Genomic DNA, 25,349 nt, shown 5'->3' on the forward strand with positions numbered 1-25,349 from the left:
ACTGTTCGTTCAGTAACACAATGGACCACAACACAGTACAACGGTACAGCCTCCCCCTAGATTCATATGAAATGTCTGATGCCACCTTTTTTTGTGCATCCGTGTGGTTTTCGGACGATTCAATGCTTCCTGGAGACTTTTGTGTGTGTTTTGGACGCATTATTCAGTTCAATTTGCCAAACTACAGTTTTTTTGTTCTGGAAGGACGTATATTATCGTAATTGTCTATGGATTGTTGTCATTCACAAAATTATGTACAGATTACAAATCAAAAGCCTAGCTGAGAAGTTGAAGTAAGAGATATTTAGTAATAAATGTTAGGAGGCTGTGGAAATGTTGGCATAAGTGGCTGGCGCCTCTAATTACCTTAGTTGCAGTTGATTGGTGGGTTGACAGAGAGAACCTCATTATCTTGAGAAACGACTTAAAAATTATTACCAAGTGATGTATTTTCATTTGTTATCTATTTTCATGTCCTCCTCTCTAATTAATATCCTTTGTAATTACATTTATTATTAACTCTACAATTGTTTACATCACACAACTTAACGATTTTCAGAATTTGAGGCCTTATTTGTAACTTTCTCGTATGCAATCGGATAAAGCACGAGATTTTTACTGTCACTGAATGTTAGTAAGCAAATCCAAATAAATTATGTAACTAAAATAATACAAGACACATTGTTGTAGTTAAAGTTCAGATCGACTTTCATATTTAAACCTAGTGATGAAACTATAAAAATTTATGTAATACGATATTGTATTTTATACCTTATTTAGCTGTAATATTAGTTTCTATACGTTTTGTAAATTTTAATTGTAACATCAGAATTGTACAAAATTAATAATGTGTTATTTGAAGTTGGTTGTTGAGTTGTCGTTTTGTCAGTCAGTCAGTCAAAGAGATCTGTGAAGTATGTCAGGCAGTGTTTTGTTAACGTGACGAGTATGCAGTTCAGTTGTCAATAAATTTTGTGAAGTTGGAAACTGTTATATTCTTTCATCAAATGAACTCCAGACCAAGTTAAGTTAATTTAAGCAACATTCAAGAATATAGCATCGTTACAATAGGCTGGGTAGTGTGTCGCATTGGCTTCATAAGCTGACTGTTGATGTAAAGGTACTTACCAGGTCCCTGAATGTACTGATCTCAGTAGTGTTGTCTGGGAGCCTATGAAGAGGGATACCAGCACATTTGCCTCAGCTCTGACTATTCTCTGTGAGACGTGAACTAAAGCTGACCACTCAAGCAGCACAAGGGTTCCCCAACTCCACCACGGTCTTATAATTCCTCGTCGCAGTTGTGTCTACTCGAGAGTTTTATTAAATTAAATGCCCGTAAGTACTTATTAATTAAAGCAGTTAAAGTAGAAAAGAGGGTCATAAAGGAAGAATAAAAGGTTTAATAGTTTTAGAGCATCGTGACTGTGGTGGAGAAGTTTTTTCCCAATTTATTGGCTTTAGGGCCGTGCCCTTTCAGCCATCTCAATAGCAACGTCAATCATGACGTCACGAGTGTAAGGAAAACACAACATGAAGTCTACGAACGGAGGAAGTCTCCGATCCGGGCGAGGATCGAACCGAGCTACCAAAGCGGGCTGGTAGGTAGGTTAAACATACTGATTGATACATGACATGTTGCCTCATGCTGTGGTGGATATCTTCTTCCACTTAAAGTCTCTAGACTATTTTTCTCAGATTATGCTTGGTACTTCAATCTTCTGTTAGGACAGGGCTGTCTTCATTACCAGTTGACTCCAGTCGATTACTGGCTTCAAACTGCTGTGCGTGCCTAATGCTTCGTATTGGTATTTATGATTTTCTAACGCTGTAAGTTTTCTTTTGAAACTGGAATAATGTTATGTGCGTCGGTGGGTTGCTCGACCAAAAGACGTTTAGAAGGTTTAGTAGCCCTAGAAAATTTATATTCCACTTGTTAATAGTGTGCTGCACAATGTCTGCCTTGCTGTTATCGGCCAGACGATCATATCACTCAGATATGTATTTATTTTGACATGGATCGGATGCTCCTTTTTTAAATAGGAGGTAGAAATATAAACGAATAATTAAGTAAAAAAATGACGCTTTGATAAAGCACGAAGACATCAACTGATTCGGCATGAAATCACGTACGATGGTAGCCTGTCATGGAAAATAATTGGAGTACTCTTAAGTGTGGAAATACAGTTGTCAGTTTCTTTTCGTAGACGCTCAGTTGGAAATCGGTACCACTGATTACACTAAAACAGGAATTAGTAACTAAAACTTTTCTTCAAATTTTTTGTGTTGAATGACAAAAACTAATATAAAGTTGTACTGTGACAGCACAGAATTCTGAACTCATTAGTGTCTTGTTGAGAATCGCGTAAGTGTTCAACAACCCTTCAACATTTTTCTCGTAGGTGTACACGTAATATTTTCAAAAGTATTTCCAGTGAGGCATGTCGCTTCGTTTGTAAAAGGAAGGAACTGCTTGGACTTTTTTGTTTACGGTTTAATAGAAACAATACTTCGAGCTCTTTGGTGCTTTCGAGAGTCAAACGGATCATTTTTGGTTGGGGGAAATTGAATTCTGCACCACTTTGGTATTGTGAAACGTTCAGACATAAAAATGTAGAGTCTAGATGAATTAAAAAAGAAATATCGAAACTCTGAAAATATCATTTGCGTTTGAAACTACTACAAAAACTCCAAACGAAATTTTCCGAAATACGGAAACACACATAAAAAAACCGAATTCCAGAGTTCGAACAGTTGCTATCATTTATTTAAGTCTTTGGCTACAGATATTTACACTGTATGAGAAAGAGATCCATTAGAGAGAATGGTGTGGAAGACTTACTGGCGAGCATTATGAAATAAGCATTATCATAGAATAATTCCAAAGCATATCTGAAAGAAGTACAATAATAGAATTGGATTTTCCATTTCAAAATTAATATTTTCAAGAACCCAGGATCTGACATACACACTCTACATATAAAGGTTTGCTTGTAGGATAATACATTTACCGAAAAATATAAATAACAATTAATGTCCCATTTCATTAGAGGTATATTTTAAAATCACTTGTTAGCCGAATGGAAACAACAAAACTGTTTCATCTTCAGGGATTCATCACAGTTTTGTTTCCAGGCAACTAACTTATCGATTACACCGTCGATGAGCAAGACGTATAGTACTGGGGTGCGACTCTTCTCGAGACGCAGAAAACGGCGCAACAACATTGTATAAAAGGTATAAAAATATTCACACGTCGCTCGAACCACTCGTACAAAATTACACAGTCGTTGTTAGTATTCTGTAACGTCCTGCTGAACATTCTGACCACGGAAAGTGTCAGTCCACGTGAAACAACTGGAGGAGTTACAACTAGCTTACTTTCCCGCTTCTTCCACATTATTCTGATTATACTTCCAAAAAGTTGGTATTGAACATAGCCGTTACACCTACCAGACCTCGTGAATTATCACGGAGGCAAGACACCTTAAAGACACCGTTCACGCACGTTAATGGACTACAATGGAGATCTGTAAGCGGTGTCATTTAACCGACGAACTGTCCTCACGGTACTCCGGAGGTTGTTTCCATCGCTGTGGTCCCTGAGGCTTTTCGGGCAGAGGACTGTCCGGAGCTTGGACAGGCCGACGTACGTCCAGGTATTACCGCGTGGGAAAGGCGGCCCGCGGTGTCAGCGGAACTTGTGATCGCCGTGGTAGCCGGGCGAGCCTCTGGAGTGCACCTGGTACTGGTGGCCGGTGCGCGGCGAGTGCTGCGATCGGGACCTGGGCCGGCTGTGCGCGTGCGCGCCGTTCGTTTCGTGCACGGTGTACCTCCTAGGGATGTGGGCGTCGTCGCGAGGGCGCGCGCGGCCACGCGGGGCGTCGCCATCTTGCCAATGGCGGGGTCGGCCGCGCCCCTCCTCGTCGCTGACGTAGCCAGAGTTGTTGTACGCCTCGGGGATTCTACGGAACACCTCCAGGCTAGCCGACGACTTGCGCCACCCTTCCTGGTAGCGGCGTCTCTGCGCCGCCTCCTCCTCGTCTTCTTCCTCGGCCGCGGTCGTCTTCTTCTGCAGACGCCTCTGAGACTTGCTGGAGCTGGACTCACTGGAGTCTTCTCCCGACGTTCCCAGACCCAGATCCTTCTCTACGCCGCCACCGTTGCCGTCAGTGTACTTTCCGCCACTGTAGGGTGAAAGCCCAGACAGAGGCACCCCGAAATGGTGGTGGAACGGGGTGCCCGCCGAACCACCCAGGAAGAGCGGCTGAGGAGTGACTCCGGCATCACCGTTTGCTTTGCGGAAAGGGTACCCGTTTTGGTGAGCCGGCTGAAGAGACGGATGCGGAATACAGTAGGGATGTGGGAAAGCCTTCTCCACTGCGGACAGGTGGGTCTCAACAGGTGCCTCACCGTCCTCCTCCTTCTTCTTTCGCGTGCAGGAACCGGGCCCAAATATCGACAGCAGGACTGGCAACAGGAAGAGGCCGTGCATTGCTCCAAAGAAAATGACCAGGAACACCATCTTGAAAAATACCAAGAAGATGTAACTGCCTGCCAGCAGCAGGGAGATCACAGCCAGAATGGTACTGGACGCTCCTTGGATGATAGGGAGGCCCAGCGCATACAGGCATTCCTTCACCCTCTCGTGAGGGTTCGTGGCCTTGGAAGACATGTAGGCGTAGCAGATGTGTGCTGTGAAGTCCACGGAGAAGCCGATGCACATTATGAGGTTAATCATCGAGATGGAGTCGAGGCGCACGCTCCAGAGCGCCATGTAGCCGGCCACCCCAGCCTCGATCGATATGATGGAGAACGCCACCCACAGCGAGCACAGGGCGTTCGGGATGAAGATGAAGCACACCAGCATCATGATCGAGGCGCCGATGATCATGCTCTGGATCGACGTCGGCCGTACCAATTCAAACTAAAACAAAACAAAACTCGTTGTACATATTACATCTTTTATGGAGTCTTTCACCATTCCTTTCTTGCAATCATTATAGGCTGATAGCCAATAAAGTTAACTGTAATGACAGACATATTGATCGAAAATACACGTACATTGCATGAATACAAAATGAGAAGGAATGGTCTTAGATGTACTTATATAATTTTATTATATGTTTGTTTCGACTGCAGATATTTTATTAGATTCCTGATGCATTTCAGAGCTTGTCATCTTCAAAAAGAAACGAAATAGATTAACAAAAAGCACTAGTGTATCATGAGTGCAAACTTATGGTTTGTACCGACAAAGCTGACGACATGCACCTCTCTGTTTAATGTGAGGAAACTACTAAAATATTTTTGATCAAGACAACATACAATTAACATATAGTGATTGGATGCGTCTATTTTCTATTTCAAATGCTGCGTTACTGAAAACTCCTGCCACTCGTGCTACCAAAAAGTCAGATTGTCAAATATATATCGTCCTAAGAATCCAAAATAAACGCCTCCAGGGAATAAACAGACACCACTAATCTCAAGGACGTGGTCGTGAAAACTTAACGATTATTGTAACAGCATATATTCTTTCAGTTGTCCAAGTGGGTTCACAGTTCCATTTCAGAACATGTAACTTACTAGGTTACCCTAATCATATTCACCAGGTGCTGCAAGCGCTGCTCTTACACATGCTCAATGTCTGCATACCAACCATTTATATTGTTCAAAAAAATATTCATAAGACTGAGCAGAAAATGAAATGGTCAATGCCGTCGAGAACAGAATGTTTGGGAACAGAACTTTAGAAGGACGTTTCTTAAAATAATGACAGTGTTCCTCTGCACTCTAAAATAGGGCGAAGAGATTAATAGTGAGTGGAGTGCTTAGGGGGGAATTTTGTTGTTGTGTAGGGCCTGTGTTAAGAAGAGTTTCAGTCTCTCTCTGAACATTGTGAACGTTGATTATTAACAAAAAATTTGCCTCTGTGTATGGCCCCAACTTGTTTAATGCTTATCCGTGAGTTTCTTAACCACCCAGTGTATCACTATTAGGCATTTATGGCATTATCTTTTTTGTCTTTTATCGGCACAGCTGCTTACAGCGCTAAGTTTCAGAGAACAGTCTTTTCCTTTTAATATAAGTAGATGTCTATCTATTTTTTGTAGCAAATTGTTACCAGTGGCATTGGTTTTGCTTTACTTTCTCATACAGTATGATGCGAATCTGTATTGGATCATTCCTCGTAATAATCCTTCCATTATTGCAGAAAATATTTACGTTATCAGAGCAGACTGAAAACAGTGACATGGGAGTTAATGAGAAGCTCCATGATATACACAGCTCTGATGATGGATTAAATGTGTTTCATGTTTAATGAAAGAAAAAGATAGGTGTAATGTATAAGGTCTACCTTATTATGCAGTCTACAACTATTGATCGTACATTGTACATGAAACTGTTGTGAGCGTACCTGATCGAAGAAGACGAAGTACGGATGGAAGACGCTGACGTTGAGCGGCGATTCGTGGCAGATTTTCCTGAGCGCCCTCACCATGGCCTTCTCGTCGTTGGATGTTGAAATGTTGACAGCTTGAATCAGGAATCTAGAGGCGATGATTCTGGTTCCCTCGTCGTTGAATTTCACGTCTAGCGAGAACGGGTTTGGTTTGAACAACCACAACTGAAAGAAATGGAAAACCCGTTTTGTGGTCAACAGTAGTGTAAAACAAAATTCCCAAATACATTACACATGATGGTATATCAATATTACGATTAATATTTGAGAACATTTCTCGTGTAGAAACAGCGGTCTGGCTCAAAATACTTTAAAACGGATTAAAAACAGTCTTGACCGTAATAAAATGTTTGTTTGGAATTGTTACCAGTTTCGCTCAGAATGTGACCATCTTCAAACCATTTATACCACGATGGTAGGCGGTGTAGGTGAACGGAGCAGGTGTTATGACCCATATTTTATTGCGAGGAAGACTGTTTTTCATCCATTTTAAAGAATATTATTGTTATTTATTTTATAAATACATACGAATAAATCGTCTACTCGCCGAAAATGGATTGTAATTCATACGCAGGGTGGTCAGATACAGCGTGAAAAGCTTGTTTACGAGTTGATCACCACAGTCAGGCAGCTGCGCGTGCTAATTCAAGCGGTCCGCCAGATACGAGTACCATGAGTGTCAGCTGTTCTCATACCGTAGGTGACGGCGCATGAAGAAACTGCTGCGCCTTTGGCTAGGGCTCGATCCTTATTACCGTCCCATGTCCAATTTTTGTATCGCTATCGTGTCCGGTTTTAGGATACCAAATGAAGCACACATTTGGCGGCACCGTCTCCGATTGTCTAACTTCAACGGTCTTAACCAGTAAACTCCGCAACATACCGAATTTTTTCTCAACAGTTATTTATCAGCACAGCCTACTCTGTAACACCCTTACAAGCTTTCCAGACTGTTTCTGACCATTCTGCACAGTCATGTAGAATTACTATAGGTGACCCTACGCCCAAGCTGACTGACCTCTTTTAGTGTGTTGATGAAGTCCTCTTCTGTGTCGATGCTGACGTTGAGGTAGTCCTCGTTCCTCCTGATGTAGCCCACGAAGGAGCGGAGCCACGACTCCGTGTACAGCGGTGAAGAGATGAAAGTCGTGTTCTCGAACGTCTGCGTCAGGTTCTCGATCTCGTCTTGCACGGCACGGTCAGAGTAGTTCAGGTTTCCTGTGATAACAACCTGTAACACAAAAGAGCAATGTATAGTCAGTATTGCACTAGATAATGGTTGGCTATTTCTCTGGGCAAGTCAGAGGTTGCCGTCCAGCCTAAGATCCCTGTCCGACGAATAAATCTCCATGAACAGCGTCTTGTGCCACTGTCATCGAAACTTGTGTTTCGAAAGTCTCTTTACGATGTATGGCAGTAGCTTATAGCGTACCATTAACGTTACACCATTTTGTGCACGTTCCGGGATGGTGTATGTGTAGCTAACCTCTTTATCACAACTGCTCAGATTTTACAGTCTTACTCATTACGCTACATGTTTATGGAAGAGAGTAATACAGATTTGCTTAGTGTCTCTTGCGAGGTGTGTTTTCATATTGTCTGGAGGAATTCCTTTCGAAATTATCAATAACATTCCTTCTGAATTTCTCTTTGGAGTTTATGATTATAGCCCTAACACTCTCACTCTAACCAAATAAATATTTTACAAATCAAAAAGCTCTTTTTCGAACCGCCTCTGTCTTTCTCTTTTTGTGTTCGGTAAATGAATTCTTAATCTTAAATGTTTTCTTCGTGTTCGGTACAGCAACTGCTATGTAGTGTGAAAATGTACCACCGCGATTCCATCTTGGGTACATAACTTCTTTACATATTATTGATGGTTAAATCAGCCCCTGCCCATTCTCGACAGGTACAACCATAACTCTATAAGAAATCTTCCAATCAAATTGTGATTTCTCATCTACTAGGCCTATGTAAGAGTTTCATACCTGTGAGACGAGTTGACCTAAATATTTCGCTCTTGTAAGAAACTGTAACGAGTTATTACCTCCGCTGGCGCATTTTTCACTGCCTCGTGAGTCAACTTCCAGTCTTTTTATAAAAGACTGGATAGATACGTATATTACAATCTCAGGCTGCGTAAGGGCGACCACGGTAATGTGGGGATTTCGAAAATACATCGAAAAATTGTTGAACCGGTTTCCTCATATAAGGGGGAAAAGTCACATGTCCGGAAATGCTTCATTTTTAAGCTATTACTGGAAGAAATTGCGTGATGTTACTGATAAAAGTAGAACTATTAATTCAGTCTTCGAGAATGTACAATCTTTCTGTTCATGATGGGTTTGAAGTACATATTTTCACATTTTACGGCATGTACCAGCGGTGTGTATCATGCTAGGCGGACAGGCAAAGAATGGCCAGTTTTGTGATATAAACATATGTATGATCACAACATTTTTGATGTAAGGTCTTGTGGGACCAAACTGCTGATGCCATCGGTCCCTTCTTCACCTTTTTTGTCAGGCACAGTATTTGACACTTGTAACAATCCATAATAATCCATCATTACTACTTCGACATTTTCGATGCATTAGATAATACTGTAAGTGCGCTCCAAGATTTTGTTTACATTTTTATGGTATTATTAAGCAACAACCGTGGACATGTTAAAAACAGCTGTTACCGCTGTGAAGACAAAGGAAATGCGCTAACCTGTATGCGGTAGGGGAACTCCCGGAAGTAGAAGTCCTCGCGGTCGTAGAACTCGACGGAGTAGGAGTCGGCGCGGGACAGCTTGCGGCGCTCCAGGCCCTCCTCCATGGTGGTGATGCCGTAGCAGGCGCCCGCCAGGTAGGCGGCGAACACGACCAGCACGACCGCCTTGACGGACCTCCTGTTGAGCAGGGCGGCCACGTGGTCGCGGAAGAACGCCATGCACGCGTGCTCGCCGTTGTCGCGCGGGTCGTCCGGCGCTGCGGGGTCGATGCCGCCGGTGCACAGCCACCGGTACCAGCGGGGCTTCTTGTCTGCAACGGGAGAGTCATCGGAGCACTCAGTGGAAGCAGCTCCCAGGTTGCGGAGTGCTACACTCGAACACTTGTCGCCGGGAGTGTCAAAGCTAAGTTAACGCACAAACAGATTTTATTTCATAGTTCGACCGGCAGTGTAAACGAAAATTTGCAAAGGAAGTGGAAAGAGTGAGATGGTGCTTTCAAACAGCAATACAAGAATCTTCTAGTACAGTCTCCTGGTGTGTTTACAGACCAGCATGTATAGACAGAATTGCGTACGTAGTGAAGGACGTGTAAATGTTCTGTAGCTGTTGCAAAATAGTAACAGGAGTTATTTACAGGGTTTACCTCGGCGAAGATCAGTTTGGGTTCAGTAGGACCCTAGGAACATGCAATGCAATACTGAACCTATGACTTATCACGGAATATAGTTTAAAGTAGGAAGAGCCTACGTTTATAGCTTTTGTCGATTTAGAGAAACCTTTTGCCAATATAGTCAACCTCAGTTGAGGAGGGTCTCCAAGTGATAAGACGCTTGTGCTGGAAAGTGTTCTCGAACCAGCCCTGTGTACCATTGTTCATATGAATATGAAAGAAAGAAGCACTGAATCACACAAACTTTACATACACAGGGTGTCCCAGAAATGTTGAGACAATTTTCGCGGTTTGTAGAGGATGTCTTAAGGAAGAAATTCAGGATAGGAACCCGTGTCGGGAAACGCCATCCAACGATCCTACAGGCTCCGGAGCCTGCTATTATTAGGCCACCCCTTCGGCAGCAAACGTTACTTTGTATAAGGACGGAGCCTAGTCGGAACCTCCCTCACTGTCTTTTATTATTCAGTAATCGCATCTGTTTGCCTCGATCTACAGTGGGGGAACATGGAGGGCGCAGAAAGGTCTTGTCTCCTCTGTTCCTTCGGTGGATGACTGTTTTAGACACAGGTTTCCATTCGCTGTTTATTTTTCTCCTGCATACCGAGAAACAATGGAGAATTTAGAGGGTTCCAGGAGAAAAGTAAACTGCGGCTGGAAATCCGTGTCCGAAACCGCTGTCCACCAACGGAACAGCGCATTCATAGGAGACAGCGCTATTCTACGCAACAGCTAGCTCCATATTCTCCACTGGCTACCATAGCAATCACTCGCGATTACTGTATAACAAACAACATTTGAAGACGTTCCACCTACGGTCCGTCAGCCTACAGAGTCATCTCTGATGCCGAAGGGGTGGCCTAGTGCCAGGTGCCGGCGCCTGTAACTTCGACGCTCTGTAGCATCGTTGGATGGCGTTTCCGGACACGGGTTCCTATCCTCGATTTTTTCCTCGAGACACCCCTCCAATACCCCTCGAAGTTTGTCGCAATATTTCTGGGACACCCTGTATTACTGTATTTTGTATTAAATGTCTCACGAAAAGCAGTAGCAATTGATTTTATTACCTTAAAACTAGGCGCTAACATTTCACTCTTAGTAACCACTGATTTTGTAGGCATTTTCTTCCAGAAGAAATTAGTTTCGCTTGTATTATAGATATTCATTTTTAACCCTCCTTATTAATGCACTACTGGCCATTAAAATTGCTACACCAAGAAGAAATGCAGATCATAAACGGGTATTCATTGGACATGTGATTACATCATTGGACATGTGATTACATTTTCACGCAATTTGGGTGCAAAAATCCTTAGAAATCAGTACCCAGAACAACCACCTCTAACCGTAATAACGGCCTTGATACGCCTGGGCATTGAGTCAAACAGAGCTTGGATGGCGTGTACAGGTACAGCTGCCCATGCACCTTCAACACGATACCACAGTTCATCAAGAGTAATGACTGGCGAATTGTAACGAGCCAGTTGCTCGGCCACCATTGACCAGACGTTTTCAATTGGTGAGAGATCTGGAGAATGTGCTGGCCAGGGCAGCAGTCGAACATTTTCTGTATCCAGAAAGGCCCGTTCAAGACCTGCAACATGCGGTCGTGCATAATCCTGCTGAAATGTAGGATTTCGCAGGGATCGAATGAAGGGTAGAGCCACGGGTCGTAACACATTTGAAATGTAACGTCCACTGTTCAAAGTGCCATCAATGCGAATAAGAGATGACCTAGACGTGTAACCAATGGCACTCCACACCATCACGCCGGGTGATACGCCAGTATGGCGATGACGAAAACACGCTTCCAATGTGCGTTCACCGCGAAGTCATCAAACACGGATGCGACTATCATGATGCTGTAAACAGAACCTGGATTCATCCGAAAAAATGACGTTTTGTCATTCGTGCACCCAGGTTCGTCGTTGAGTACAACATCGCAGGCGCTCCTGTCTGTGATGCAGCGTCAAGTGTAACCGCAGCCATGGTCTGCGAGCTGATAGTCCATGCTGCTGCAAACGTCGTCGGACTGTTCATGCAGATGGATGTTGTCTTGCAAACGTCCCCATCTGTTGACTCAGGGATCGAGAGGTGGCTGCACGATCCGTTATAGCGATGCGGATAAGATGCCTGTCATCTCGACTGCTAGTGATACGAGGCCGTTGGGATCCAGCACGGCGTTCCGTATTACCCTCCTGAACCACCGATTCCATATTCTGCTAACAGTCATTGGATCTCGACCAACGCAAGCAACAATGTCGCGATACGATAAACCGCAATCGCGATAGGCTACAATCCGACCTTTATCAAAGTCGGAAACGGGATGGTACGCATTTCTCTTCCTTACACGAGGCATCACAACAACGTTTCACCAGGCAACGCCGGTCAACTGCTGTTTGTGTATGAGAAATCGGTTGGAAACTTTCCTCATGTCAGCACGTTGTAGGTGTCACCACCGGCGCCAACCTTGTGTGAATGCTCTGAAAAGCTAATCATTTGCATATCACAGCATCTTCTTCCTGTCGGTTAAATTTCGCCTCTGTAGCACGTCATCTTCGTGGTGTAGCAATTTTAATGGCTAGTAGTGTATTTTTAAAAGACTGTACAGCTACTTCAGGATCAACACAGAGTTTTTCCTCCTGGATGTCTAATCTCCTAATTCCATGCCAGCGGGTATTCGATTTAAAATGAGTGTTAGCACCTTGTTTCTCGTTCATTTATTTCACAATTACATTTACTGCTTGTTCTTGGTTAAGTATCTGCAAGAGCCATGAGTAAACTGCATTACATACATCCTGGCTTTCTGACATTTTCATCGTTTTTCTCTGCAAGCCTCTGTCTTCACTATCAAGTACGCTCCTAAATTTTGTAACAGCATCACTGTTCTTTTGAATGTCCGATATTGTAGCATTTCCAACTTTACATTCCCAAGCTAAGTTTGATCCACTAGAACTCTCTTCGACTGGTCTATTATTTAAGTTTATCAAAAACATCTAGAGCTACACGTTTGTTTTTAACCGCTACTGTGAACAGCACGAGCAACGACGTCTGGCAGGATGAGGGGAAAACGCCGAATTGGCCAGCTCGGTGCGTAGTGCACGCGCAAATCGGAATTCACCAACCGGAACGCTTTCGGTTGATAGGTATTCGAATGATCGATGTTGTTCTGTACATTTACAAAATTTTGAAACAATGATAAAAATAAATATATAAAATTTTACTTTATCGTCATTGCTGTATATTTCTGTGTAAATAATATTGACAATGTGATTGATGCATAGGGTTACCACCTTTGCTAAGTCAAAAGTCAGGACACTGCCACGTATCGCAAGTCAAAAAGTCCGTATGTATTAAACAAAAGATAGCATTTAATATGTTAGATGTTCAATTCTTACGAACTTTTGTCAGTTGTTATCCTCACATCGAAACTAAACTACGAATACGACAGACTCTTCAACACTATTAACAAATCGAGGCGGCGAAACAATATTGACATTAAAAACAAGAAATTAAAAATTATGCAATATGACATAAAAAGATGAAACTGTAAAAGTAGACCAATGACGTAGGGACTTGAGGATGTCACGTCATATTCATGTGGCGACATGAGAAAATTTTCTAAAATTGGGGCCTATCCCTACAAAATCGAGACAGCTAGCAAACAATGATAGGGAAACTTCAGTTATGTTCAAATAAAAAGACTTCACTAGCGATTTGCTCGAATCAGCCCCAAGGACTGTTTTAAACTTCACTTATGGAATAGCGCAAACTGGTTAGAGAGCATCTATATCTTTCACTATATGCGCTGAAGAGCCAAAAAAATAGTATACCTGCCTAATATCGTGCAGGGGTCACGCGAGCACGCAGAAGTACCGCAACACGACGTGGCATGGACTTGACTAACGTTTGAAGAAGTGCTGCAGGGCATTGACGCCATGATTCCTACAAGGCTGTCCATAAATGCTTAAGACTACGAAGGGTGGAGATCTCTTCTGAACAACACGTTGCAAGGCATCTCATATATGCTCAATAATGTCCATGTATGGGGAGTTTTCGTGGCCAGCGGAAATGTTTAAACTCAAATGGTTCAAATGGCTCTGAGCACTATGGGACTCAACTGCTGAGGTCATTAGTCCCCTAGAACTTAGAACTAGTTAAACCTAACTAACCTAAGGACATCACAAACATCCATGCCCGAGGCAGGATTCGAACCTGCGACCGTAGCGGTCTTGCGGTTCCAGACTGCAGCGCCTTTAACCGCACGGCCACTTCGGCCGGCGTTTAAACTCAGAAGATTGTTCCTGGAGCCACTCTGTAGCAATTCTGGACGTGTGGGGCGTCACACTGTCCTGCTGGAATTTCCCAAGTCCGTCGGAATGCACAATAGACATGAATGAATGCAGGTGATCAGACAGGATGCTTACGTACGTGTCACCTGTCAGAGACGTATCTAGACGTATCAGGGGTCTCGTATCACTCGAACTGCACATGCCACACGCCATTACAGAGCCTTCACTAGCTTGAAGAGTCCCCTGCTGGCATGCAGGATCCATGGATTCCTGAGGTTGTCTCCATACCCGTACACGTCCAGCCACTCGATACAATTTGAATCGAGACTCGTCCGACCAGGTCCAATGTCGGTGTTGACGGGTCCAGGCGAGCCGTAAAGCTATGTGCCGCACAATCATCAAGAGTACACTAGTGGGCCTTTGGCTCCGAAAGCCTATATCGCTGATGTTGCGTTGAATGGTTCGCACGCTGACACTTGGTGATGGCCCATCATTGAAATCTGCAGAAACTTTCGGAAGGGCTGCACTTCTGTGACGCTGAACGATTCTGTTCAGTCGTCGTTAGTCCTGTTCTTGCAGGATCTTTTTCCGGCGCAGCGATGTCGGAGATTTGAGGTCTTACCAGATTCCTGATATTCACGGTACAATCCCCACTTCATCGCTACCTCGGAGATGCTGTGTCTCATCGCTAGTGCGCTGACTATAACACCACGTTCAAACTTAGTTAAATGTTGATAACCTGCCACAGTGGCAGCAGTAACCGATCCAACAACTGCACCAGACACTTGTTGTCTTATACAGGCGTTGCCGACTGTAGCGCCGTATTGTGCCTGTTTTCATATGTCTGTATTTGAATATGCATGCCTATAGCATTTCTTTGGCGGTTTAGTGTAGTGTAGTTCATTCACGCAGGTTGCCATACTTCAATACACAAGTTGCAAAGTATATTGATGCTGACAATGGTGTATTGGAACATCAGTTGTGGAAGGAAACTTACAACAAAACACATCACGGAAAGGTCATTTTATTTACTATCATACGCACAATTTCCATTCCTGAGAGAATCTAAAGGTTATATCTCGCAAACTGTTTACGATTTATTATCATTGAGAATGGTAAATGCTGCCACCTGAAACATATTGCTGATACTCCTGCGAAATTTATGTGACCCTGTGGGGCAGGGTTTGTCATTTGTTCGTTCAGTTGACGTAAGAATTAGTCTTCCTTTTGTTTAGACGACATCATAAAATTTAACCATACAAGGACCAGTTTCGAGTATCTTCAGATGAAATGTTGCAGCATAAAGATCCCTGTAAGGTCTGAGGTGGATGCGTTAACATACACAATACATCCGGATGCTAGCGGGTCTCAGATGATACGAAGCTCTTTACGCTGCAGTCTTTGATTTGTAGTTTACTATAATCTATAGTCAAAACAGGCCATTATGTGACTAACAGCTGATATTACTGCCTGAATAAATAAAAGGAAAAAGAATTCTTACATTAGTGATGATATTCTCAACGCAAAGTTCATGTCGAGGCTTACTGCCAAGAATAAAGGAATTTATTGCAGCTTATGTACAGCGTTGTGTTTGAGCACAGAGGATCAGATTATTCGGAAAGTGTACGCGGTGATAAAATAGGAAGTCAGTCTTCTAGCTCTCCAGCAGTGAATGGAATGAAAGGGACACTTAAGTGTCCTCTGACATGCACTTCACATTAATTTACGGAGCACAGATGTCGCGGTGAATGGACATGTAGTCGACAGCACACGTCCTGTGGCCTGGGGCACGTGCAGTATGATCCCTCGTAGTCAGCGCCTTTATACCGAGTCGTTTTATTGCGTTGCAAACTTACATACAATGGCCGGCCTCGAGCGCTGTAATTGGCACAGAATTCATCGCGGTCACCTTGGAGATATCATTCTTGTATGTCCGTGCTCACAATTCGCCTCACGGCGTTAAAGCTACCGTATATAATTGAGGTAATAGCTCTCAATATTACAATTTGGTCAATCATAAAACTACTTTTTCCCACTACCGAATGCTTAGTTTACGTTTTATGGATATTTCTACCTGACGACCGCTATGATTTTAATTTAATTCAAAGAGAATGCGACCGTTATGTTTTTTTTCCATCTTTTATACAGAGCGGGATGTTGATTTGGCTAAGACAACGGACTCACACAAGCATGTTGTTGTTGTTGTGGTCTTCAGTGCTGAGACTGGTTTGATGCAGCTCTCCATGCTACCCTATCCTGTGCAAGTTTCATCATCTCCCAGTACCTACTGCACCCTACATCCTTCTGAATCTGCTTAATGTATTCATCTCTTGGTCTCCCTCTACGATTTTTACCCTCCACGCTGCCCTCCAATGCTAAATTGGTGATCCCTTAATGCCTCAGAACATGTCCTACCAACCGGTCCCTTCTTCTCGTCAAGTTGTGCCACAAACTCCTCTTCTCTCCAATTCTATTCAATACCTCCTCATTAGTTATGTGATCTACCCATCTAATGTTCAGCATTCTTCTGTAGCACCACATTTCGAAAGCTTCTATTCTCTTCCTGTCCAAACTATTTATCGTCCATGTTTCACTTCCATACATGGCTACACTCCATACAAATACTTTCAGAAATGACTTCCTGACACTTAAATCTATACTCGATGTTAACAAACTTCTCTTCTTCAGAAACGCCTTCCTTGCCATAGCCAGTCTACATTTTATATCCTCTCTACTTCGACAATCATCAGTTATTTTGCTCCCCAAATAGCAGAACTCATCTACTACTTTAAGTGTCTCATTTCCTAATCTAATTCCCTTAGCATCACCCGACTTATTTCGACTACATTCCATTATCCTCGTTTTGCTTTTGTTGATGTTCATCTTATATCCTCCTTTCAAGACAATGTCCATTCCGTTCAGCTGCTCTTCCAGATCCTTTGCTGTCTCTGACAAAATTACAATGTCGTCGGCGAACGTCAAAGTTTTTATTTCTTCTTGATGAATTTTAATTCGTACTCCGAATTTTTCTTTTGTTTCCTTTACTGTTTGCTCAATATACAGATTGAATAACATTGGGGAGAGGCTACAACCCTGTCTTACTCCCTTTCCAACAGCTGCTTCCCTTTCTTGCCCCTCGACTCTTATAACTGCCATTTGGTTTCTGTACAAATTGTAAATAGCCTTTCGCTCCCTGTATTTTACCCCTGCCACCTTTAGAATTTGGAAGAGAGTATTCCAGTCAACATTGTCAAAAGCTTTCTCTAAGTCTACAAATGCTAGAAACGTAGGTTTGCCTTTCCTTAATCTTTCTCCTAAGATAAGTCGTAAGGTCAGTATTGCCTCACGTGTTCCAATATTTCTACGGAATCCAAACTGATCTTCCCCAAGGTTGGCTTCTACCAGTTTTTCTATTCGTCTGTGAAGAATTCGCGTTAGTATTTTGCAGCCGTGACTTATTAAACTGATAGTTCGGTAATTTTCCCATCTGTCAACACCTGCTTTCTTTGGGATTGGAATTATTTTATTCTTCTTGAAGTCTGGGGGTACTTCGCCTGTCTCATGCATCTTCCTGACCAGATGGTAGAGTTTTGTCAGGACTGGCTCTCCCAAGGCCGTCAGTAGTTCTAATGGAATGTTGTCTACTCCCGGGTCCTTGTTTCGGCTCAGGTCTTTCAGTGCTCTGTCAAACTCTTCACGCAGTAACGTATCTCCCATTTCATCTTCATCTACATCCTCTTTTATTTCCATAATATTGTCCTCAAGTACATCGCCCTTGTATAGACCCTCTATATACACCTTCCATCTTTCTGCTTTCCCTTCTTTGGTTAGAACTGGGTGCACACAAGCATAGTACAATAAAAGTCAGCTTCGCATCTCCCTGTGACTTGAGCCTTGTTGATGTGAAGGAACTGGATAATACGATATGAAAACCCTGCTATAAAAGCCTCATTTTCGGAGCTTAGTTTCAGAGTTGTCTGTTACACACTAACTTCACATCCGTGGAAATTCGCTCGACCGACAGTGTGTGATCGTTGTAGTATTGCGTTGCTCTAGCGTCATGTCGGACTTCGCAATGGGTGGGGGAGGGGAGGGGGTGTTCTCATAAAACTTTAATCATTACCTCGAATAAATAAAACTGTGTAATTTTTATTCGTTTTCAGGTACCTACTGCAAACATGTTACATGTTAGTAGACCGCTAGAAAATACAAAACAATACGGTGCAGCAGGTCATGGGTGGTGCGGGATATCGTGTGCTGATTTGTTTTCTTCGTTTGAAACGGAACAACGCTGCAATAATCCATTCTGAGTTTGTGGTAGTGTACGGCAGTGGTGCACCATCATATGACACACACACCTGTAGCGTGGTCAAACAAGCGTCAATGACGAAGAACGAAGCGGTAGATAACACGTAGTTAAAAACGGGAATAGCAAGAAAAGTGCAGGTTCTGGTGCTCGAAGACCGCCAATTTCTGACACAGGGACCATTAAAAAATAATAAAAATAAAATAAAATACGTCTCAGAAATTGGGTTGGACTACAAAGTCAATCTACACAACTTCGCCACCTAATCTCATTGGCCCTCGTAACAAGAAAAACATAGTATACGTTGTAGTCATACGAAACATACAAAATACTGTTTAATCAGAACGCCTGTTCTTTAGCCCTTTCAGGTCCTCTGCTACTATTGTGTACATTAACTTACAGTGTCTTAGCAGCACCAGAAGTATTTTTTCCCAATGGAAACCTGAGGTACGCGTTTGTGAATGTTAACCTTTTCATCATGTACAAGTGCTGCCAACTGTTGGGCATCACTATGAAAGTATCAGAAAGTCACCGTGGCAGTGCGCAACAGCTCGTGACCATCAGAATATACGTATGTGGTTGGATCGCTATATTCCACTGTATAATTGAATGTTGTTATTGTAATTTTGAATGGTAATTATTGAATGATCATTAAACTATTTATTACAATAAAGAATATTTCGTAATTACTTATTTTAGTCCATAAAATGCAGCCAAGTGTCCGAAGTATGTTTTGAAAACTGGTACATATTTTTGTGTAAATCTTGCATCTAAAATTATTATAAATCACCTAAGAACGTTAACACATAAAGAAAAATGTTCCTTCCTCCAGAAAAAATTCAGGTCTGAAAGGGTTAAAGAATCGAACTCTCCTACATCAAACTGCTTCAGAGACATGATTACAGATAAATTAAAGTGTTGACTATTTGTCATTAAACATGTAAACGAGAAATTATGTTTGAAGTGTATTGGAAATCTCTATGCTCTCTCATTATCAAAGACTGGGTGAGTAGAATCTGGGCAATTTGCGCTACGTGTTAAGCGGAAGCTAGTTTGTCACGCTAGAGTATCATGTTTATGACGTCGTAATTCATTGGACCATATGTCGTACAATGATATTATTTTGAAAGTACCTTCAGTGGGATATGTGGATACTGTCTGCCAAATGTGTTGCGAATAGAGGTAATAGCGAAGAAGTAATACATTAAAACGTTATTCCAGGTGCTGAAATTTTACTACAGTAACAGCGGAGATGTAGTAGATGATAAACTTTTTTCCTTTCAGTTTATTTATTATGGGTGACGAACAGCAACTGTTATTTAAATTGGCTATTTAACTGGGTATAAACATGCAACCGATCGCTTTTTTGGATTTGACAAACGATTTATTGCGCCATTGACTAGTTTTCAAGCCACTGTCTCCTCGCCGGATGGAGGTGTTACAGAAACGTTATATCGTGGACCAAGTGTAGCTAGAACGCCGTGGTGATGGGGCTGGCGAAAATGATGGAAATTTAGCAATCGGCAACTAAACGTTTATGAAATGGAAATGTTACGTTTTGCGTACTTACAGTGCACAGCATCGTAGAATCCATAGGAAATCCGTTCCCATAATGTACATTGCCAGGTTACACACAAAACATACACAATATTTAGCGGTACTTGGTTTCAAACTTATTCACAAAATGTGAACACTGCATGTAAATACAAAGAATATGTGTACAACAGCTTGATGCATCCTGATCTTTGGCCTCAAATGCATTGTATTACAAAATAAATATTTTAAAAGTACAGATAATATATTTAAGTGAATCTTTCGAGTTACAGGTGTGTTCTTATATTGACAATATACAAGTAACATACCTTTTCAATCCATACTACTTGCATATTGTCAATATAACACAACTGCAGCTAGCAAAATTCAGCATCGAATGTCAGGTCATAGATCACGATGTAGCAAAATGTTGTATCAATTGTAGACATATTATCTATATTTATATCCAGTATTTACATTCTGTGAATAGTGTGAAACTAAGTGTAGCTAAATACTGTGTGTATTTGTATGCACACCTGATGATGTATGGTACGGCGTAAAGTCAAGCGCCGGCACGTCAGTCCGAAACGAGAGAGAAGAGACGGCTGTGAAGAAGACGTCAGCCAATTGCACGCTGACCGACCCCTCTCCAGGACGACAATGCGACGGCAGCGGCCTCTATGCGAAGCGGACTGATCGCGGCCCACTTTTACAGCAGCATCAAGATTAAGCACTTCAAGACCAGCGACTTAGGAGCTGTATATACTGAAGAGATTTCTTATTTGCATGTCGCCCTTAGCTTGCGACACTTCTGTGTTATTGTCAAAGTTACGTCTTGTCATTGATTCAGTTCCTTTTGTAATAAAATTCATTAACACGATTTGCTTGAATTGTTGCCTAGCGATCCGAGAAAGCAGGTTTCCTACGCACCCCACATTTGACGAGTCGGCAGGATACAACAGTGTACATTATGGGAATGAATTTGCGGTGGATCCTACGATGGAGGGCATTGCAAGCACAAAACGTAACAACATTTCCGTTTCATAAACGTATCGTTATCGATTAATAAATTTCTGTCATTTTCGCCAGCCGCATCACCACTTCCGTTTCATAAACGTTTCGTTATCGATTACTAAATTTCTGTCATTTTCGCCAGCCGCATCACCACGGCGTTTGGATACACTTGGTACACCATATGATGTTTCTATAACACGTCGATCTGATGGGGAGCCTGCAGTGACTCGAAAACTAGTTAATGGCGCAAAAATCGTATGTAAAATCCAAAACAGCGACTTGTTGCCAAGTAAATTGTCATTTTTTTCCGTTCATCATTTTGTACGGTGTGTCAACGGGAAAATTTTTCACAGAGGTTCAAAATTTGGTCTATAGACTGTTGGAAGTTGCTAGGTTCTCTCATTCTTAAATACTTGATGGATGTAGTCTGGGTGACTGACGCGCTGTGAATTACGGTGCCTCAAGGCAATACACAGGTTGGAGATGTAATAATTGTCTTAGTGTTTTAAAACTTCAACATAAGATTACGAAACTTTCTGGAAGATTAAAACTGTGTGCCAGACCGAGACTCGAACTCGGGCGAAAGTCAAAGGTCCCGAGTTCGAATCTCGGTGTGGCACGCAGTTTTAATCTACCAGGAAGCTTCAAGTGAGTACACACTCCGCTGCAGAGTTAAAATTCCATTCTGTCAACGTAAGATTGCACTTGTTAATGAAGGCATTATGACAGCATTTTAAATTTTTAATTTTCGGTGAATAATTATATGAAGCATTGAAAATGAAATTTGTATAGCCCCTGTAAGCCGTTAGATAGGCAACCTGGAGTTGTAACTTACGCCATGAACCGGGTTAGCTGTTTAGTAACAAAAATGGTTCAAATGGCTCTGAGCACTATGGGACTCAACTGCTGAGGTCATTAGTCCCCTAGAACTTAGAACTAGTTAAGCCTAACTAACCTAAGGACATCACAAACATCCATGCCCGAGGCAGGATTCGAACCTGCGACCGTAGCGGTCTTGCGGTTCCAGACTGCAGCGCCTTTAACCGCACGGCCACTTCGGCCGGCTGTTTAGTAACAGAGGTTAATAAATGCGCACCAGGTGATGGCAGCATGATGTGTGTTTATAAAATTCTGAAGAAGAAAGTTGTGCTAAATAAATTGCTCGTGATCTGAAAGTGAGACTTAGTATTTCTGACAGGGGAACGGATTAATCAATGCAGAATGCCGAGTGGTCTGTAACCGTAGCTGCTTTCCCTTGCGGCCAGAGGCCTGTTCTGTGCCCACGCCGGGCAGTGCGGCTTTCTCTGGAAGACGCGAGAAGCACAGCTAGCTCAGAACCACGAGTGACGGCTTTCTACAGGTCGAATGTTGCAGCGTAAGCGGCAGTCTGCAATACGCGTGATCCGTCTGCCACAAGGCGCCCCATCTGCAGAGCGGGACACTGCTGACAGAGCCATCACTCATCTAGACCTCTCAGCGTCATTGACGCCGCAGAGTTAGAGAACGAGGTCGCAGTACTCTCCACTCGGCAGCGACGCGAGGACCGGCACATATGTACAGCGAGGCACTGAGAGCAGACACTGCGGTGAAAGGATTCCTGTGTCTGATTTCGTGCGCACCTCGGGAGCTGGAAGGGTCTCCTAGTATAATTCCCTCAGCATCGCCTGATTTGATTCGGCTACATTCCATTACACCTGTTTTACTTTTGCTGATAATCACATTAAAACTTTTTTCCCTCCAAACGCAACCCATTCAGCTCAGTTGATCTTCTAGGTCCTTTACTGTTTCTGACAAATACAATGCCATCGATAAATTATGCGTGTTACAATACCATAAAATGTGAATTTGCGAAGTCGCCTTGTGTCACATGACCTAATTTACATGGATTATAAATATGCAGCGTGTAGTATCCCCGTTTTGTTTTGCGCCTCCAATATAGCAACACTTATAACGTTACGTATTACATTAAAGATATTATCGTCCACGATGTGTAGAGCTGAGACTTAATTTAGTCTCTCCATGTTCATTTCTTTACGAAAATGGGGAGGACAACAAAGAAAATCAATCCGCGTTCAGCAGTAGAAAGAAACAGCCGCCACTGTAACTAACTTCCCCATTTACTGTTATCCGCCATTACGTGGGGCGTAAAAGCTATTGTTTGATGTGGCGTAATTACCTGAAATAATTTTACGTAGCATGTAAGAAGAGTGTATGCTTGGGGAATTATCAAATGTTATGCTCGAGGCAAGAATAAATAACAAAACATATATAAGATTCCAGTTTCGTGTCTTGTATATTATTTACTGATCAGATAGATTTTTATGTTCTCAGAATATTATCCATACAGCACAAAAAGCAAAAGAAATTGTTTTATAGCGTTCCGTCACCCATAAATAAAAGGCGATGAGGCCAATTATTAAAAAATTTAATGTGGGATTCTGTAAGTAAAAGAAAAAAACTCAGTTCAATAAAGCTAAAATATAGAAAATACTACCAAAATACAAGGGTATGCTATAAACGCGGATTCCGGACCAGGTTTGGATTTTAGAGACGTGCTGCAGTTGCTTGATTACATGAACTTCATGCGGGTTGAAAGGCAGACACATCTACAAGTATCAGGTATTAAGAGAAAGGTATTCGCTATTTTGAGAGATGGTTCAAAACAAAGAAGAAATGTCCAGTAAACGTGAATTCTTAAATGCGTATCTTCGCTGGTCATCTAGGCTCATTTCCAAGCGATACTCATCACTGAAGACTATTCCACTCCAGTTAATGAAGTTTCATGCCGAAGACGTGCCTCGAGACGCCCCGAATAGCGCCTTACCGCGCGACAACCAGGGGTGATGGTCGTGGGCGCCATTTCGTATCACAGCAGGACGCCTTTGGTAGTCATCCATAGCACTCTTACAGCACAGCGGTACGTCGACGATGTTCTACATCCCGTTTGGTTGCCCTTCATGGCAAGCCATCCTGGGTTTACATTTCAGCAAGATAATGCCCGCCCGCACACGGCTTTGTGCTTGCGAAACCCTCCCTGGGCCAACAAGATCACTGGATCTCTCCCCAGTTTTAGCATTATGGACAGAGCCCTCCAATCAGCTCGGGATTTTGGCGATCTAACGCGTCAGTTGGACAGAATTTGGCTCTAAATCCCTCAGGAGAACATCCAACAACTCTTATCAATCAGTGCCAAGCAGAATAACTGCTTACTTAAGGGCCAGAAGTGGAGCAACACTTTACTGACTTGCTGAATTTGTGAAACTTTCTCTTGAAAAAATCTTCCAATTTTCCTGAAATTCTAATCATTCGTTTGTACATGTACATCACATCTACCGATTTCCGTCTCATTTGGGTGACTCCTTCGTAGTGCGTGTTTCCTTTTTTTTTTGCCCTAGTGTTATTCACCTACTGAAAACATCTGGTCATTTGTTGCAAATAGACTGCCACACAACCATCCTGCAGCTGCTACAATTGATGAACTCTGGCAAAGAGTTGAAGCTGTGTGCAGTGACGTACCCGCCTGTGTCGTCCTATTTCAGATCTACTTCATGCCGAGGAGGATTAGATCCACTGTTGCTACCAGAGGCAGCTGATATGTGTGCCAAATTTCTCACCCTCTATACGCCAAATCCCCCAACAAATTTAATCGTTTCTTCTTATTATTATTATACTGTATAAGCACAGCAAATAAAATTACGCATTTATTAACTTTGGTGGCAATTTTAATGCGCGGTAGTGTACAAGTACGTTACTAACTAACGCAGGAAATTCTGCATTTGGAATATGAGGAAAGAAGAGGAGAGAGAAGCGAAGACTCACCTGATTTTGAGACGGGCAGCACGCGCATGCAGGTGAAGGAGTGCAGGTTGCGCTGTTCGGCGTATCCCGAGAGGGCCATGCAGCCCGCGAAGAACGTTATGTGCCACAGGAAAGTGAAGCACACGGCGAAGCCTGCGAATGAACACCACATAACACATGTCAGGCGGCCCACAGCTTTGGCGGAGTAAGAAAATTATGTACAGCTAAGGGGAACTACCGGGTAGTTAATAATTAAAATGCAGCTAGTCCCCCGAGGTCCAGTATAGGCTGTAATTATTGCATCGCAGTGAAAACTTGGTAGATATTCTACTGCGTTAATGCATAACCGATTTACGCTGAAAAAAAATAGTTCCAATTTTGGCTACCAGGAGAAAACCTGGCACTGAGAATGCAAGAAAAATCTATAGAAATATTTCTATACGTAACGGATTAGGAACGGGACGCGGGCAGAAAAGATCAAACAAGTGAGACAGACATAATGTTTATTTTAGTATTAACCGCCGCTCACACAGTTTGTTCAACATGAGCAC

The 25,349-nt window shown here is 42.6% G+C and overlaps 1 protein-coding gene across 3 annotated transcripts in view; it reads right to left on the minus strand.

Moving 5' to 3' along the window:
• Positions 1-2,767: 2,767 nt before the first annotated feature.
• Positions 2,768-25,349, minus strand: part of LOC126252939 (patched domain-containing protein 3) — a 426,000-nt gene continuing 403,418 nt past the window's right edge. For all 3 annotated transcript variants that reach the window (XM_049953939.1, XM_049953941.1, XM_049953940.1), the window contains 5 exons: positions 24,820-24,951; positions 9,182-9,495; positions 7,485-7,697; positions 6,422-6,631; positions 2,768-4,927 (listed from right to left, as the gene is read on the minus strand). In XM_049953939.1, the coding sequence (XP_049809896.1) occupies positions 3,692-4,927; positions 6,422-6,631; positions 7,485-7,697; positions 9,182-9,495; positions 24,820-24,951 (2,105 nt within the window). In that variant the 3' untranslated portion in view covers positions 2,768-3,691. The remainder of the gene's footprint in view (positions 4,928-6,421; positions 6,632-7,484; positions 7,698-9,181; positions 9,496-24,819; positions 24,952-25,349) is intronic.

Source organism: Schistocerca nitens, chromosome 4, assembly GCF_023898315.1.
Source record: "Schistocerca nitens isolate TAMUIC-IGC-003100 chromosome 4, iqSchNite1.1, whole genome shotgun sequence".
Lineage (NCBI taxonomy): Eukaryota > Metazoa > Arthropoda > Insecta > Orthoptera > Acrididae > Schistocerca > Schistocerca nitens.